Source organism: Ctenocephalides felis, unplaced genomic scaffold (assembly GCF_003426905.1).
Source record: "Ctenocephalides felis isolate EL2017-DRISC unplaced genomic scaffold, ASM342690v1 CF-g0.4_SCAFFOLD_01886, whole genome shotgun sequence".
Classification (NCBI taxonomy): domain Eukaryota; kingdom Metazoa; phylum Arthropoda; class Insecta; order Siphonaptera; family Pulicidae; genus Ctenocephalides; species Ctenocephalides felis.
Genome location: NW_020538040.1, coordinates 160,499,645 through 160,516,746, shown reverse-complemented (window position 1 = coordinate 160,516,746; position 17,102 = coordinate 160,499,645). Strand labels below are relative to the sequence as shown.

At 30.1% G+C, this 17,102-nt stretch overlaps 1 protein-coding gene and 1 pseudogene across 2 annotated transcripts; both read left to right on the top strand.

Moving 5' to 3' along the window:
• The window catches only part of LOC113376145, a 33,898-nt pseudogene extending 28,335 nt beyond the window's left edge, over nucleotides 1-5,563 (top strand).
• A 2,897-nt stretch (nucleotides 5,564-8,460) lies between these two features.
• Nucleotides 8,461-16,705, top strand: LOC113377481 (F-BAR domain only protein 2). 2 transcript variants are annotated; one of them, XM_026617823.1, is made up of 17 exons: nucleotides 8,461-8,627; nucleotides 9,008-9,099; nucleotides 9,758-10,010; nucleotides 10,192-10,410; nucleotides 10,487-10,585; nucleotides 10,658-10,754; nucleotides 10,816-10,956; nucleotides 13,487-13,580; nucleotides 13,762-13,901; nucleotides 13,973-14,106; nucleotides 14,205-14,484; nucleotides 14,565-14,698; nucleotides 14,779-14,993; nucleotides 15,065-15,220; nucleotides 15,304-15,639; nucleotides 15,882-16,111; nucleotides 16,350-16,705. In XM_026617823.1, the coding sequence occupies exons 1-17, from the start codon at nucleotides 8,598-8,600 to the stop codon at nucleotides 16,466-16,468; spliced, it is 2,769 nt and encodes a 922-aa protein (XP_026473608.1). In that variant the 5' UTR covers nucleotides 8,461-8,597; the 3' UTR covers nucleotides 16,469-16,705. The 2 variants fall into 2 exon arrangements, with proteins under 2 accessions (XP_026473608.1, XP_026473607.1); XM_026617822.1 differs by having other exon boundaries at nucleotides 10,816-11,076.
• The last annotated feature ends 397 nt before the right edge of the window (nucleotides 16,706-17,102 follow it).

Below are 17,102 nucleotides of genomic sequence, written 5' to 3'. Positions count from 1 at the left end.
TTTCCTATAAGAAATCTTTGTCCCGCACTCAGGTTTTTTGCCTTATTTGCGTCGAATTTGTAAAAAGATACTTATTTTCAATATTTGTTTTGAATGTGTTACAGCTAGCATTATATTTGAACCGAAGAAATTGTGAATATCAAAATACTTGAAATAGATGCATTAAAAGCGATATTACCTACTTAAACTAATTATGCATAAATTTAGAAAATTATATACAATGCTGAATGCCAAAAATACCCACTAAAAAGATCTATTATCTAAAAAGATATGAAAGATTTTTTTACTAAATATTTAATATAAACTTTATTATATCCTAAACTAGTATTTCTTTTGTATACTTTTATTACAAAATAATTAAAACTAACGATGCATGGCATCGTACCTTAAGGCAAATTGCTGGAACTTTCCGTACCGTGATTTAAAATTATTATATAAGCTTTCAATTTTTTGAAATTTTTGAAATTCAAAATTTCAAATTTTTTAAAAAATTGTTTGAGTATTCCAAATTTTTTTCAATGCGATCACGCTGCGTGTCTGTTTTAAACGTTATAAATTTTGGTACGGAAACCATAGAAATGTAAACAAAATTTGTACTCATTAATAAAATCTCTACAAAATATCTAAGAAGTTAATGGACACAAGTGTAATGATTATAAGTTTTCAATTTTTTTGAAAATTTTGAAATTCTAAATTTCAAATTTTATAAAAAAAAATTGAGTATTCTAATTTTTTTCAATGCGATCGCGCTGCGTAGCTGTTTTAAACGTTATAAATATTGGTACGGAAACCATAGAAATGTAAACAAAATTTGTACTCATTATTAAAATCTCTATAAAATATCTAATAAGTTAATGGACACAAGTGTAATGATTACAAGTTTTCAATTTTTTTGAAAATTTTGAAATTCTAAATTTCAAATTTTTTTAAAAAAAAATTAAGTATTCTAATTTTTTCAATGCGATCGCGCTGCGTAGGTGTTTTAAACGTTATAAATATTGGTACGGAAACCATAGAAATGTAAACATTTGTACTCAAAATCTCTATAAAATATCTAATAAGTTAATGGACACAAGTGTAATGATCATTTTTGATCGCCAAATGGATTTTTTAAACCTGCCTAAAATTTTATAATTTCTTGATTCCGTCAATACAAGTAAAATGTGTTTTGAATTATTCAAATCAGTTGGTCCGTGCTATCGAATCATGAAGGAAATTTTGTTTTCGAACATACATACATACACACATACACATACGCATACATTCATCTTACCAGAAAACCTTAAAGCGTAAAAATATGTAAAAACAATTCAGTTTAGATTTTTTTGCGTTTACTAAACCTTATCCTACGGGAAGTTGAAAACATATTTGAGTTGAATTTCAAAAACATAACTAAACATCCCCGTCCCGCGTTTAATTTTTTCCACGCCAATTGCTTCAAATTAGGATGCACGTGATTGAACATGCACTATACCATATCAGTGCATCTTCTTTATAAATTACTACTATTATGTCATCATTGTATCATGTATCTCAATGTATATGTAACTTAATAACATCTGCTATATGCGTCTTATTTTCGATAATTTGCATAAAGATTCACTCTGTATTAAGGCATCTAAATAATTTTTCTCAACTAGTTTTAAATTTGCTACTCAAATTTGGATCGATCGGTGAAGCCACTATTATGATGAAGTATCTTAGCTCAATTGTAACCAGTATATGATTTATTGTGCGGTGAAATTCATCTTATTGCCCGGTGCTATTTAAGTTTTAAAGCTGACAAATTCAACTATTTATTCTTTTTTACTATGCTGTGTGTTTTGTAGTTGCAGATTATATGACATCATTTATTATGCCAAGCAACCTGTTATTGCTACAACAAATATTCAAAACTCTTAATTTGAACAAAACTACTAATTTTCACGCAAAAATCATTATTATACTGCATGCAGCATAATTAACACCCGACTTATTATTTTCAATCTATGTAAATTTATATATCAGTTTAATGAGTTGTGATTGCTGTGTAGCTATCATTATTGATAAAAAAAACACACATGAGTTGTACCAGGCATATTGTTGCTGTTTTTTGTTATTTTATAGAGCACAGTATTCAATGCATTTGGACAATAATATTTAAATAAATATTTGTGGAGTCGAAGCATTATACCTTGCATTCAATATCTTCAATTATTTTATAAATTCTGTCTTTCACAATCGAATGGTATAAATTCGTTAACAATGATGTTTTGATTATCCATTTCGATTGTATTTGATGCCGTTTTTGTTATTTGATTGCGCACAGTATATTCAATGCATTTGGGCAAAAATATTTAAGTAAACCTTTTGTCTTGTATTTAACATATTCAATTGTTCTCACAATCGAATAATATTCTTTAACAATGATGTTTTGATTAATTGTTAATCTATTTCGATTGTATAAGGCAGAGGCAATGTGATAAAATTATAAATATCTTATTGTATTAGAAAGGTCAGTATCGTAATTAATTTGCAGTAAAATTGATAATGCAAAAACATAGTTAAAAAATTCAATGATTACGTTTAAAAAAATCCAGATCATGTAAAGCTAGAGATTGATTTCATAATTAACAGCCATGAGCAGTTTTTAATAAATACATACACGGTTATCAAATACGGTTTTTTATTATTTTTGTAAAAACAATATACATGATAATGTTTATTAACTTCCCGTAGGGTATGTTATAGTAATCGCAAAAAAATCGAAAATTGAAATTTTTATATATCTTTACGTTTCAAACCTTCTCAACAACAAGAATCAACCGATTTGAATAATTTAAAAAACATTCGATTTGTATTGATAAGGAGACGTGCTGATTAGTTTTTGGCATACGCAGGTCTAGCCGTTTCGAAGATACGAGGCAAAAAAAATTTTTGAAACTGCCTTTTGGCGGTCAAAACAATTATTATTCAAAACTATTATTGATTTTTTTCATTTCTCGAATGTTTAATTACGGTACGGGAAATTCCAGCAATTTGCCTTAAGGTACGATGCCATGCGCCCCACTAGTTTGAAACTCAATCATATTCTTTCAATCAGATTTGTTCCTAATCTGGATTATAGATATTGTTTGGTAAATAGTAGATGTTTCCCGTTTCATAATTTTAATTTTTTAAATTCCACAGCGTAATACGGATTGGGAGGCTGCTGCTGGTTTATTAAAGGGCGTTCATGAAACACTGCAGCGTTTTCCTTATGCTCTGCATTGGCAGCATGTACGTGCATTGCTTAATACATGTCAGGGTCTTGTGGCCAGTGAACCAGGAGCGCATGATGCACCGCCCGCAGCAGGATCTGCGGGTGCAGCAGCTGTCTCACAAGCGCCGCCAGCACACTTTTGCTCAACAGTTGTTCGCCTTATTTCTCTTCAAGTTGTCAGTGCTGGAGTAAGTTGATGAACATCATGTTTATTAATATTAAATCAACCTAGATAAAGCAATATATTTATAATTTGCTTTTATTTTCAGGATTGTTCGATAATGGAACAAATATGCGGAGGTAGTGCCGAATTTCCATCACAGGAAAAAGCCGAGATATCTTTGATGAATCTTATCATTCCACTTTGTTTGCGAGTAGGAAGTGGTAGAGGAGGTATTTTATAAGAATTTGTATATGTATTTTAAAATTGATTGAGAATTAAATGATGAAATTATTTAGATGTCGCCGAACTGCATCAGAACGATATAAGCTTTCTAGTAACTGTGGTACTAAACGCCATGTCTCCACCGGGTGGAGCTGGTGTAGTTGGCGGAGCAATTAGTGGTGGAGGTGGTGTAAGAAGTGTTGTTGATGCAAGAGCAGGATCACTTACATTTACAGGAAGTAGGGAAACCAAACGCCCAGCTAGAGTGCGGAGCACCCTTTATCAAGCCGCTTTTTTAGGTTCTTTACTTGTTATTCTATGTAAACATGTATAATATTTTAACCTTAGGAATTATATATACTTTTAATATTTCTAATTTTAGCGTTAAGAGTTCTTTGCGTTTGCTTTGAGCAGCGTTTGTCTCGAGATTGGTCCCGCATAGCACGAGTTATGCGAGATCTTGGTCGAAGAAACGAAGCTGCACCAGAACTATGGAGTTTTTTGGAATTTGTTGTAACTCATCGCACTCCCCTTTATATCGTTTTACAACCATTCTTACTTCATAAGGTATTTAATTTTGTTGATCTGGTTTATATTTGCTAAATTAGTATTCGATTGGAAAGCATATTTTTATTGCAGATAAGTCAACCACCTATTGGAGATCATGAGCGGCATATGCAGTTTTTAATTAGGGAACGAATGAGAGGAACCCCTCCTTCTGCAAGTCCACGTTCAAGAGGCGCACTTCTGTTAGATCTTGCACGCGAATTGAGAGAATTAAAAGATGAATTAGAAGAGCATAAATACCGTAAGAATATATTAAAGCATTTTGATTTTAAAAATAAATTGTTACAGTAGTCGTGTTTTTATCTATAGAGCAAACTGCAGCCGAAACACATAGACGTGCTACAGAAGTATATATTTCTTATCCACATTCATGCGACGGAGGACGATATCAAAGACCATCTTTGATATCATTACTTACTGGCATGGAGCAAAAAGCAGCTAACTGTATACCCGGAGAAAACACTTCACAAACAACTGCAGCTAGCAAAGGTAAAAAGTCATTTCGTAAACGATTGACCGTTTTGATCAATGTAAGGGACATAATAACCTTTTTCTTACATCTTTAGCAAAAAAACTTATTTTAATATTGTCAATAAATAAATGTATTACCTTAATCCAGCGTACGCTTAAATTGTCATCCGTGTCATGTTTGTATTTTGGTGAATAGATTTGTTCATATCCTTAATAAAATGTATCGTAGAACAAATAATGGCCTTATTTGCATGTGATATATTCTATATTGTGATTTTTTTATAATTGTTTAAATTATTTTATGATATATAGCCCCCTCTACTGTGAATGAAAGTACAAGCCCTCATTCCCCTAGTCATCCATCCAGTCCTGTGCTAGATTCTGGAATGCGAGAACATAACAAATCGCGACTCCAACGTTCCAAAGCCCAAAGTAGAAAAACTTTGAGATTTAGAAGAGGAAAACCTAACCATAGTGAGGTATAAAATATTATTTGCAATAAATACAACAATATAAAACGATAGTACCACATGAGGCATTAATTTTTTATTAGCTTTTGTCATTCTCCAAACCAAATACTTTTGGTTTTCAGTCAAAGACTAACGAAACCGAAACGGAAGCAGTTGCAAATCACGGTGAGCAATCGTGGGAAACGACATCACAGACATCGTCTGCCTCCTGTTGCAAAGACCGGAATATGAATGCTTATTCGCATTCACAGCCACAATCCCAGTCGCAGTCGCAATCGCACGATGATTCACAATCACCGAAAGTCGGGTCACAGCAATCTCTATTGATGGTGTTCGAAACACAAGATGAAGATACTTTAATATAGAAATGTTGTAGGAAAATGAATAATTATTTTAAGTATTTTGAAGGCTTTAAACTCTGCGCTAACTTTTGGTATTCAAAAACAGTCATCGATTGATTGATTATATTAATCCCTATTTATGGGCGTGCATGTTAACAGCGGCAATGATACCTAAACTGTATAGTTTTGCAAATCAAAATATTTAGTTATTATAATTCTTTCTGAAAATGCTTGTAAGACTATATTTTAAATTCACATTTCTTTGCATTCTGTTTTTTCTGTTATTAGGTATCGCCATTTGTTTTCTATTGTTAGGTAATTACCATTCGTTATTGCAAAAGTTATTGACGAGGATTAAGCCTAAAAAATGAATAGACATTAACTATTAATACAAAATGATATTTTTTCTAAAAATTTGATATTTACAAAACGATATACAAAATAAAAATGTTAATAATTGAATTTGTTTTGATCATTTACTACTCAAAATGTTGATAATCTACTTAATATCACACAATTAAATGCGATTTACGCCTTTTTATGCAAATATTTAATCAACATAAACTCATGCGTCTGGCCGAATTTAAATGCGACAAAAGATCAGTATGCTTCAACTCATTAAAACGCACATCTATTCTAATACATTATCAATTATGTGTCATAGTATTGAATTCTTTTTTTTATCCTCGTGTCTGTTGAATTTTGAAATTAGTGCCTATTAGCATCAAGAATAAAAATTTAATACACAAAAGTTGTGGGATGGAACTGGATGCTGTCACCATTGATAAAAGATTATTCTCATATCAAAAATTTGATTGCTCCTTTATCGCATAAAATATAATATGCCGTCTGGTGTTACTTATTCATTTGTACAGTTATCTTTATAACGATTTTGATTATATCGGCTTGCTTCGTCTCCATTCATCTTCGTCTGCCACGTATTAAGAACCACATATAAATAGAAAAAAAATAAAAAAATCAAAATAGTGTCCTAAAGATGTAAGTCAGCAGTTCCAAACACAAATATCGTCATTGAAATTTCAATCAATTTGAAGTACAATGTTTTCATTTAAGTATTAAAATGTTCGAATTGTCTTTATTAGTGAATTTGTTTTAAACCGCGCTTTATTGGATTTTTCATAATCGCAAAAATCGAAAATAATTTTGTTAGTATTCCTTTACGTTTCAAAGGTTTCTGAACATGTTGGTATACCTTAGAAAAAATTAATGTTTGTGTGTGTGTGCATGTGTGTATATGTATATATGTGCGGATACAAAATTTCGTCGACAATTTCGGGAACACGGTTCAACCGGTTTGAATGATTCAAGAAACATTTGATTCCTATTAACAAGAAGATGCGCTGATTAGTTTTTGGCCAAGGCAGGTCCAGCCGCTTCAAAGATACGGAGCAAAATGGTAATTTAGTTTTTGAGAGGACGGAGAGTCGAACTGACAAAATGAATTGAATATTGAATTTTTAGGAAGGCAGGTTTTGGAGATCAAATAATAAAAGTAAAAAAAATGTCATTTGGCGGTCAAAAATGATCATTAGACATATGCATACTAAATTTTGACATATTTTATAGAGATTTTAATAATAAGAACAAATTTTGTTAACATTTCTATGGGTCCCAAACCAATGTTTATCCGTTTGACTGCGACGCGGCCTGATTGTTTTGTAAAAAAAAGTTCAAGATCTTCAAAAAAAATTAAAATAACAAAAAAACTAATGGTGTATGGCATCGTGCCTTAAGGCAAATTGCTGGAACATCCCGTACCAAAAATTATTAATTTTTAAAAAGATATAAAAAAATTAAATTTTTGAGAAATTTGAAATTTTTGAAAAAAAATTGAATTAATTGGAAAAAAAATTCTGGCAAAAAATGTTTTTTTGACTTGTGATTTAAATCCTCATAAAATATATGATTATTTGAAGTGCATATGTCTAATGATCATTTTTGACCGCGAATTTTTTTTTTAATTTTTATTACTGGATCTTTCAAACCGCTAAACCTGCCTTCCCAAAAATTTAAACAGTTGTTTATCTTGTCAATACAAATAAAATATTTTTTGAATTATTAAAATCAGACCGTTAGAGTTACCGTTTTTGGCACTTTTTGCCCCGTATCTTTGGAACGGCTAGACCTGTCTTTGTCAAAAACTAATGAGCACGTCTCCTTATCTATACGATTCGAATGTTTTTTGAATTATTCAAATCGGTTGATTCGTGCTCCCGAAATCCTGGACAAAAACTTGTATCCAAACATACACACACACATTACATATATATACATTTCACTTGTATTGACAAGATGAATAATCGATAAAATTTTCATGAAGATAGGTCTAGCGGTTTCGGAGATATGGAGGAAAAAGTAAAAAAATGAGCCATTTGGCGGTCAAAAATGATCATTAGACATATGCACATCAAATTATCAGATATTTTATAGAGATTTTAACAATAAGTATACATTTTGTTAACATTCCTATGGGTTTCGTACCAATGCTTATGCGTTAGACAGCGACTTCTTACGCGCTTTATATTTTGTCCCTATGCAGTTAAAGCAGTACGATTGCTCTGAAAAAAAAGTTCAGATCTTCCACAATATGTCAAAATAAAGAAAAAAAAATTTTTCACAAAAAAAAAATTTTTTTTTTTTAAATTTTTTTTTCAAAGAAAAGTAATTTTTTGTCGAATTTATAGTTTCTCAAAAATCTTATTTTTTCAAAGTATTTTTTTTTTTTCAAAAATGTTAATCGTTTTTAAAAAAATAATAGTTTTTGGTACGGGAAGTTTCAGCAATTTGCCTTAAGGCACGATGCCTTAATTGCCTTAAGACAGAATTCCACTTACAGCTAGTTTTCATTTAAAACGTAAACTCGTGCGCAGTTCCCCCATTAACATGCGATATGCATGAACATGGCCATGTACCAACATGTTTGTTTTCTGATGTGTATCTCACATTGGTATTGGTGCTTTGCCATATCTCGGTGACTTGACTACTACACAGCTTGTATTTTGATTACCGTGTCATTGTAATATTAATTTACAAATTTAATCTAAACTCTTCATGGAATTATTTTGACACAAGGAAGTATATGTTATGGATAAGAAATCAAAATGACGGTTGATTTTAATGATTATTTTTGGGTAAGTATTGAAAATATTATGAACATAATATTGAAATGACATTAACTTGCGAATGAAGGTCTTACTAATTTTCTTAATGCTTTCGAATAAATTTTATACACCCATTGTGTAATGGCAGTTTTAGTGTAAACAAAATAATTAATTAATTGAAATATAGTGAAAATATTATTAGAAATAAAATTTAACGCAACCTAATTTCACTAAATTATTGTATTTTTTTACTTTCAATTGTGTGTTAAATATCGATAAGTCTTGCATTTATTTAATAAGTAATTCAATTAATTTCTTAGTGTGTGTTTCCAAGTGTGTAAAAATTCAGTTAAGACACTAATACACTTTTTGTAATACTCACTGATTTTCATGGTTTTCTTCTTTTTTAGGGTGAAAAATATAATGGGTACGAAGTGCTATATCAAAATATGAAAAATGGGTTAGCTGCTAGCAAAGAACTGTCAGATTTCTTGCGAGAAAGGTATTTTCTTCAAAAGTGACTGAACAGTTGTATGGTGTCGTGTTTTGTTTGTGATTGTTTTTACACTTTATATTAAATTGTTAAAAAAAATTGAAGTGGATGTTTGGCAAAGTTATAATTTTGTATTATTTGTTGATTTCTCTTATATAAATATATTTTCTGCTATGTTGTTATACATATCTTCTTTATATGAGTATTTATTTTAATCAGAATATATATTTTTTTTACAATGTACAATAGAACCTCGATTATCCAGACCTTGGTTATACGGATTTGCGATTATCCGGACTACCAACCGCGACTAATTTATATGTATGTATATACCTACAATTCGAATTTTAACATGATTATTGCTGCAATTTTGCATGTATGTAATGTAATCGAAGAAAATATGGATGTACATGCATAAGAAAGTGTTGATTTCTTAATAAACATTGATTTTTGTTGATATCTATATATGCAATTGTTATTTTCAATAAATAAAAAACATTATTCTTCATACATTTGATTATCTGAATGCTCATCGACAGCAATTAGTCCGGTTAATCGAGGTTCTACTGTATATATTTTTTTTTACAACGTATATTTATTAGATTCAGTAATGAGAAAGAGTGCTTTCATTTATTAAATATTATTCTATGTTTATATTTTCTCTCAGGTCAAGTATAGAAGAAACCAATTCTAAATTAGTTAGTAAATTAGCAAAACAAGTAGGATGCAGCAGTATTGGCACATTTGCCCCAGTGTGGGATGTGGCTAAAGTTTCAGCGGAAAGACTTTCTAGTTTGCACTTGGACATGGTGCAGAAAATTACTGACTTAGTTAAAGATGTTAATAAATATGCTGAAGAACTACATAAAAAACATAAGTCTGTTAAAGAGGAGGAATCTGGCACTGTTGATATAGTACAGGTTTATATGAATGTTAAATACAGTATCAAAAGTAATTATATTTATAAATATACAATGTACAATGTTTCACATTTTTGACATTTGTATGTTAAAAGTTACTTCTTTTTTTTTAAACATTTTTTTAGCCAACTTTTCAGTCAATGTATTAAATCATTTGTTAGTTCAAATTAATTTCATTCAGGTTATGCAAACAACAACCCAGTCATTGCAAAAGGCTAAAGAATCATACACAAGTAAAGCACTAGAATTAGAGCGTCTTAAAAAAGATAATGCCTCCGTAAGAGATATTGAAAAAGCTGAATTGAAATTGAAAAAAACCTGTGATGATTATAAAATGATAATGGAGAAATATGTTCCTATAAAAAAAGATTTTGAAAAGAAAATGACAATAGCTTGCAGGGTAAATCACATGTTTTAATTGTTGATTGTACTTATACATAATAGAAATAAGGATCCTATGGTTATATATATTTCAGCATTTTCAAGAAGTAGAAGAAATGCATTTAAAGAAAATGAAAGATTTTTTAATGAGTTATGCAGAACTTGTTCAAAGTAACCATGAATCCATTGGGCAAGTAAGGCACTAAAATTCAATAAGCTCTTAATAAATTTTAAGCTTTTATTATTTGTATTAATAATACATGTAGGTTCACTCTGAGTTTAAACGAAAGTGTATTGAATTAACCGTGGATAAATTACTAGAACAATTTGTATTAAAAAAATACACTGGATTAGAAAAACCAAGTTAGTATGTTACTATAATTATTGCCTATAAAATATTTTAAATAAATATTGTAATTTTTAGGTGCCATTGAAGCAGATCAACTAAGTTTGAATTTGCCCACTTCTGTCGCCTTATCAACTGAAAATGAATGCGAAACAACAAATGTTTCAAATGGAACAAGTATTGATAGTACGCTCGGAGCAAAACCGAGCAAGAAAGAAGGTAACCAGGAAACCTCAATAAATGCGTCAAGTGTTATATTGGATAAACCTCAAAGAGCATCTAGCAAACCATCCCGCCGCACTAGCTCCCTTCTCAACCTCTTCATGCCTCAATCCCAGGGTATGTTTCCATATGTATTCCTGTGTGTACGTAGTCATAGTCTTTAGATCGAAAATAGCTTGACCTATACTACGATATACACTAAAATTGTATGGGATACATATGATTTACTTTTTATATGATAGCGTGTGCTATTAGCCTTTTGTGCGTACTAGTAGATGATATTTTTGTTTTATAAAAATTAGATTTAGAATTTTGATACAGTAGTAGTCCATTAATATCAACTATTAATTAAACTTCAATTGATCCACTTAATCTAGTATTTGTGATTGTCGATTTCTAACGGTTATATCTAGATCAAAATTAAGTAGTAATTTTGTAACCATGATTATTCATATTTGATGTAATAATAATTTAGACCAATATAAATACCCCTTTTTTATTATAGTTAAAGATTTTAATTAATTTTGACCTAGAGTACAACAGATAAAACGTTTTTAACATCAATGTTAGTTTTTGGTGTAATAATTAGTTGCTGCTTATTTAAAGTAGTTTGGTGTCTTGAATTTGATTTCAGTTTGCGTCACCGTCTATCATATGAATATGTTAGATCCTCAGGTGGCTATAAGTGATACATTTTTTCGCAGAATTTTTCATGCAAAAATTGCAATGAGCGTTTCAATGGTAATTACACACAAATGCTGAAAAAATTTCTTGTTATTTATGAGAAACATTTTTTGATTCTGAATTTGACTAATAGTTCTGTAAATTTAAAAACATAGCCATATGTAATACAGATACAATCTAATTAATATATTCACTTTCATACTGCTGCTGAATAATTCAGCACATATATTCAGATCAGTACAGTTTCTAAACCCCGTATATAACGTCACTACAAATTAATAAGTAGAGTATCAATAACTTCTACTTTAAATAATCAATTCTAATGATTAGTTTTTGACAATAGTTTAACCCTTTTGTTTATGGAAATTGTTACATAGACAGATTATTTATTAGTTTTTGTCAATAAGTTCAGTTTTATCATATGATGGGACTTATCATATGTGGAGGGAAAATTAGGATTAGTGAGTATGTTTTGCAGGCAGCAGGGAGGGGGACAGCAGAGGGTGTTCCGCTCCCCCAAGTCCTACAGGCCCCACAGATTCAGGCAGCAATGCTGTTCAAACTGCGCAGATATATCGGAACCCTCTCAGAGGATCCAAGTGTAATATTATATCAATAATTAATTCACTAGTTAGTAGCTTTGTTGTAGGACATGCTTCTTGATTTTTTTTTTTTTTTTACTTATTCTTCAGCATATATTGAAGCATGTGTTGAACATATGATTATTAGTATGTATCATTGGGGTATTTACTTAGTTGTGTCTGTACTTTGACACCTCCCACGGTATATAAAGTTATTGATTGCACTTAGCATGAAATGCACTATGTATTTTCTTCTATATTACTAGATATATATATATTACATTAAGATTTTGATTACAAGTTGACCTTTCCAATTTCTTTCCTGATATATATTTTCATTCCTGAATTCCATTTCCTTTACAGTCCTTGGCGGGATGTTAAAAATATCACCAACATTACTTTAAATAATATAAATTTATACATAATTATATTTATTATTATAATATTTAATCTATGCACTTTCAAATTCAATGACAATTTAATTTTTAAACTGTGCATTATAAAACTTTAAATACAGTGTGACAAATCGAATAATTGTTGAATAACATACTGTATCTGGTGTGGAATAATGTTAATCTTGACATTTATGTTTTAAAAATTTTTAATCTTAATATCCATGACTTTTAACACATTATTTTACAACAGGTGTTAATTTCTTGGATTGGAATAATTTAGAGAAGTACTATCTGCACTTTATACAAATTTGCTACTGCTATAATAAAAGCCAACATTAAATCACAGTAAATTTTCACAAATTGCATGCCAAGTATTCAGCACACAAAAAGATAAATTAGTTTCAAGTATTTGAGAAATCAAATTTTATTTGATGGCTATTCATCAAATTATATATTTATATTTCCTTCTTTTATTTTTCTATATTATAAATTTGAAAGTGTGCCGATTACTTTGTATACTTTAGTTCAACATAAAGGCATTCAATAACTCTCGTATGTTTAACAATTGCCAAGTAAATATTAAATGTTATACGTACATATATATATATATATATATATATATATATATATATATTATAGTGCTAATAATTAAATCGTACCTTAATATTTTTGTTGGCGTTAAGTCCTCACACATAATATTGTATACATGTATGTATTCATTCATATGCCACAAATTTAGTTATGAAAACATTTATACTATTGTCCTTGTATTTAACTAATAATTCACTTATTCATGTTTAATTGGTTAATAGAGACTACTTACTCATTGTAATATTTTATCTGCAATCTAAAATTTTTGGATTTTAGGGTTTCTAAAAAGTCGCAGGGATAAAGCAAAATCTAAAAAGGCTAAAAAGAAAAAAGATACTGAAATTACCAGTAATAAAGAAAAATCAGATAAGTAAGATTTTTGTTTTGTTGAATTAGGTGGTTGATAACAAAAAAAAAAAGAAAAACATCTATGCGATGTCATGGTGTACAAATATTGAACTTAAATGATTACTACACTTAAATTCTATGCTGTCAACTACCTTATTGTTAGTAAATGAACAAAGAAATTATGTGGTTATAATTTTTCTTAGCGAAGAGAAAGAAGAAACGGAGAAAAAAATTGAAACAAATGCTCCAGAAGTTGATGAAGATGGATTTTGCATTCGACCAAAACTTGAACGTTGGGAAAATGATAAAGGAAGCTTTTATTCAAGTTCTGACATGGATTCTGGTAATTCAGATTTTAATCAACTACAATAATTAGTATCTATATATAAATCTATAAATATAAATTTATTATAGATGAAGAACGTGAGCACAAACTACACGTAGAAATAAAACCATTAACAAATGGATCAGCACCAATGTCTGCAAGTGTGGATGAGTTACGTGCAACTGTTGAAACTTTGTCACTGTCTCCTCTTGGAACACTGCCTGTATGTTTGCCATTATTTTACTTAAAATTTGTAAAATATTCTGAACATATAATTGGGTGTGTGATAATTTTGAGTGATACTGCATAATTGGGTTACAGGGTCGCAGAGGTTCTAATTCAGAGATGGAAAATAATATGAAGCGTTCTCAATCAGTTTCTCAGCAAATAGGGTTAGCACAAGGAAAATCTGGCAGTGAATTGTTAGGTTTAAGTTTTTGCACAAGTCCATCAGCAAGTGCTGGCGGCTCCACAGGTTCCACACCTACAAGTCATCATCACAATCACCCATATGCACCTCTGCAAAGTCCAAGCGGAAATCCTTCACAGACAACAACAATACACAGTCCCACTCTGGGTAGCTCTACGAATAGATATGCTGGTCAGTGTATATATACTAATATTTGTAGTTTGTTTCATCTGTTACACTGATTTGTTTTATTTTTTTTTTTTTTTGTTTAGATTTAGGTGATATTTTTTCTGAAGTTGGTGAAATTACAAGTAATATTGGTACAATGAAATTGAGTAGACAAACAGCATCTGCCAATTCAACCGGCAGTATAGCATTGCCGAGGCCACCTTCTCGAAGATCTGAGGTTTATTTATTCTTTTGTTAATTTAATTTAAATTTTGAGTTTAAATTTTTTCTTAAATGCCTTTGTAATATTTTATTTAGGCTGGAGCCAGAGGTCGCATTAGCCCCTCTAATGTAAATATGTCTCGCACGGACAGTCTTAGCAGTGTGGGGGGTTCTGGTATTGAGTTCAGAGCGAGTTTCGGCTCTTCTCGAGGACCCTCACCTCTTACAATTGGCATGGCAGACACCATACCATTAGCAGTTGCATTTCATGAAATAGTTCATGCATATTTTAGAGGGACTGATGAAACAATGTATGTTGTAAAATAAAATTAAAAATGTCAAAGCTGATTATGTATAGTAATTTTAAAACACATTATTTTAGGTGCAAAGTGAAAATGTCAGGTGATATGATGCTGTCATTTCCATCTGGAATAGTTAATGTTTTTGCCAATAATCCTAATCCATCAAAATTGTGGTTTAGGATAAGGAATTCACAAAAACTCGAAAATATTTTGCCAAACAACCAACTTGTTTCTATGTAAGCTCTTACTTTACTCAATATGTGGGTTCACTTTTGTTTAAGATCATATAACATAAAAATATTAATTCAATTAATTTCAGTGATGTTCTACAATCTACACCTGATAACATAATATTAGAATTCAACATGCCTGCCTTAACTGCATTATTACGACGCCAGTCAGAACAAAATCCTACTGCAGCTTATTTCAATGTTGATATTTTGAAATATCAAATTAAAACTAAACCAGGTGCTGGTTCTTGCCCCTTCCAATTGGTATCATATTGGAAATGTGAACAAAACCATACGGATTTGAAAATTGATTATAAATATAACTTGCACGCCATGAGCAGTCCTTCTCCATTGCTGAACGTCTCAGTTGCAGTTCCAGTTGATGGTGGAGTAACAGATTTGCACTCAATGCCATCAGCTATTTGGTATGATTATTTTATTAATAAATTATATAAAGTAATAGTTGTTGAACAACAAATTAAATTTATGTATTGTTGAATAATAATAATATTTTATATGAAAATTAATGATATGATAATGATAAAAATGTATAATGGAATAGACTTATGATATTTGTAATATAATTAGTAAACTTTACTTTTTTATAATATCTTTATTTAAATAATGTTTGATGTTACTGTTTAAATAATAATTAACTCAATTACAGGATATCAGAAAACAATACGTGCCTATGGAAATTTACAGAACTTTCACAACACTCAGAGAACAAAGGAGTTGGATCATTGAGAGCCAGGATGGAAATTTCAAATGGTCCAAGCACACCTGCCACTATAAGAACACAGTTTAATTGTGAAGGAACAACTTTATCTGGAATGGAGTTTGAATTACTTGGATCAGGATATAGATTGTCACTTGTTAAACGTAGATTTGTTTCAGGTTTGTATTTATGTGTGTTATGTAATATTGTCTTCCTTTTAGTCTTTCAAATGTGTCTTAACATTATCAATTTCGATTATTTCTAAATTCTTGTTTCTCATTTATTTATCTTACCAGTATTTTATAATAGGTTTATATTGGCTCTCTATACTTTCAAAATGGCACATTTTAAACTTTTCTTGGCAACTATTTTCAAATTTGCAAAACTAATTTCAGAAATACCTTTATTAATTTTCAGGAAAATATATTTGTGATGGAGATAAGCATATAAATTTATCTGCCTCTTGCCCAATCTCACCTCCTGTGCAAAGTCCTGATTCAACCACTAGTCCTCGAAATGCTTCAGCAGCCAGCTAATCAATTGCTTTCAGTGAATGTCTCAATTTCCATATTGGTTAGTATTGTTTTTGCAACAGTATTTTGTTTTAAAATTATTGATGCATAAGTTTCTCATCTGAATTTTGCAAGTGAAGATAACTCTTTATTATCATAGGTTATATAACTGAAATTTCAACCAAAATTACCAAACTTTTGCTAGTTTTGATTGAAGCAAATCGGAGTGTAGAATTGAAAATAATTTTGAAATTAATTAAACCGTACTTCATTTTACACAAACTTCAATGATTCTTATTTATAAAGTCCTAATGGACACTAGTAAATGCAATCGTTAAAGTCTGATAAGACACTTATTTGGAAATTTTCTAATGTATTTTTTGTGTTAGTATTAACTACAAATCTTGATGCTTTTTTAAGTTTTTGTCCCACTAAACAAAAATATATGCTGAATTGAATTGCATTACCAATTTTGAAACCATGTAGTAAAAATAAGTGTCATATACATCAATTTTTGTTCATTAATTGATTGATATGTGCTTTTTTTAAATTGTAATGTTAAATATGTGTATGGTTCACATCTTGTTCTTGATACAAGGCCCGTGTTATTCACATATGAATATTTTTAATATGTGTAAAGAATTTTATTATATATATA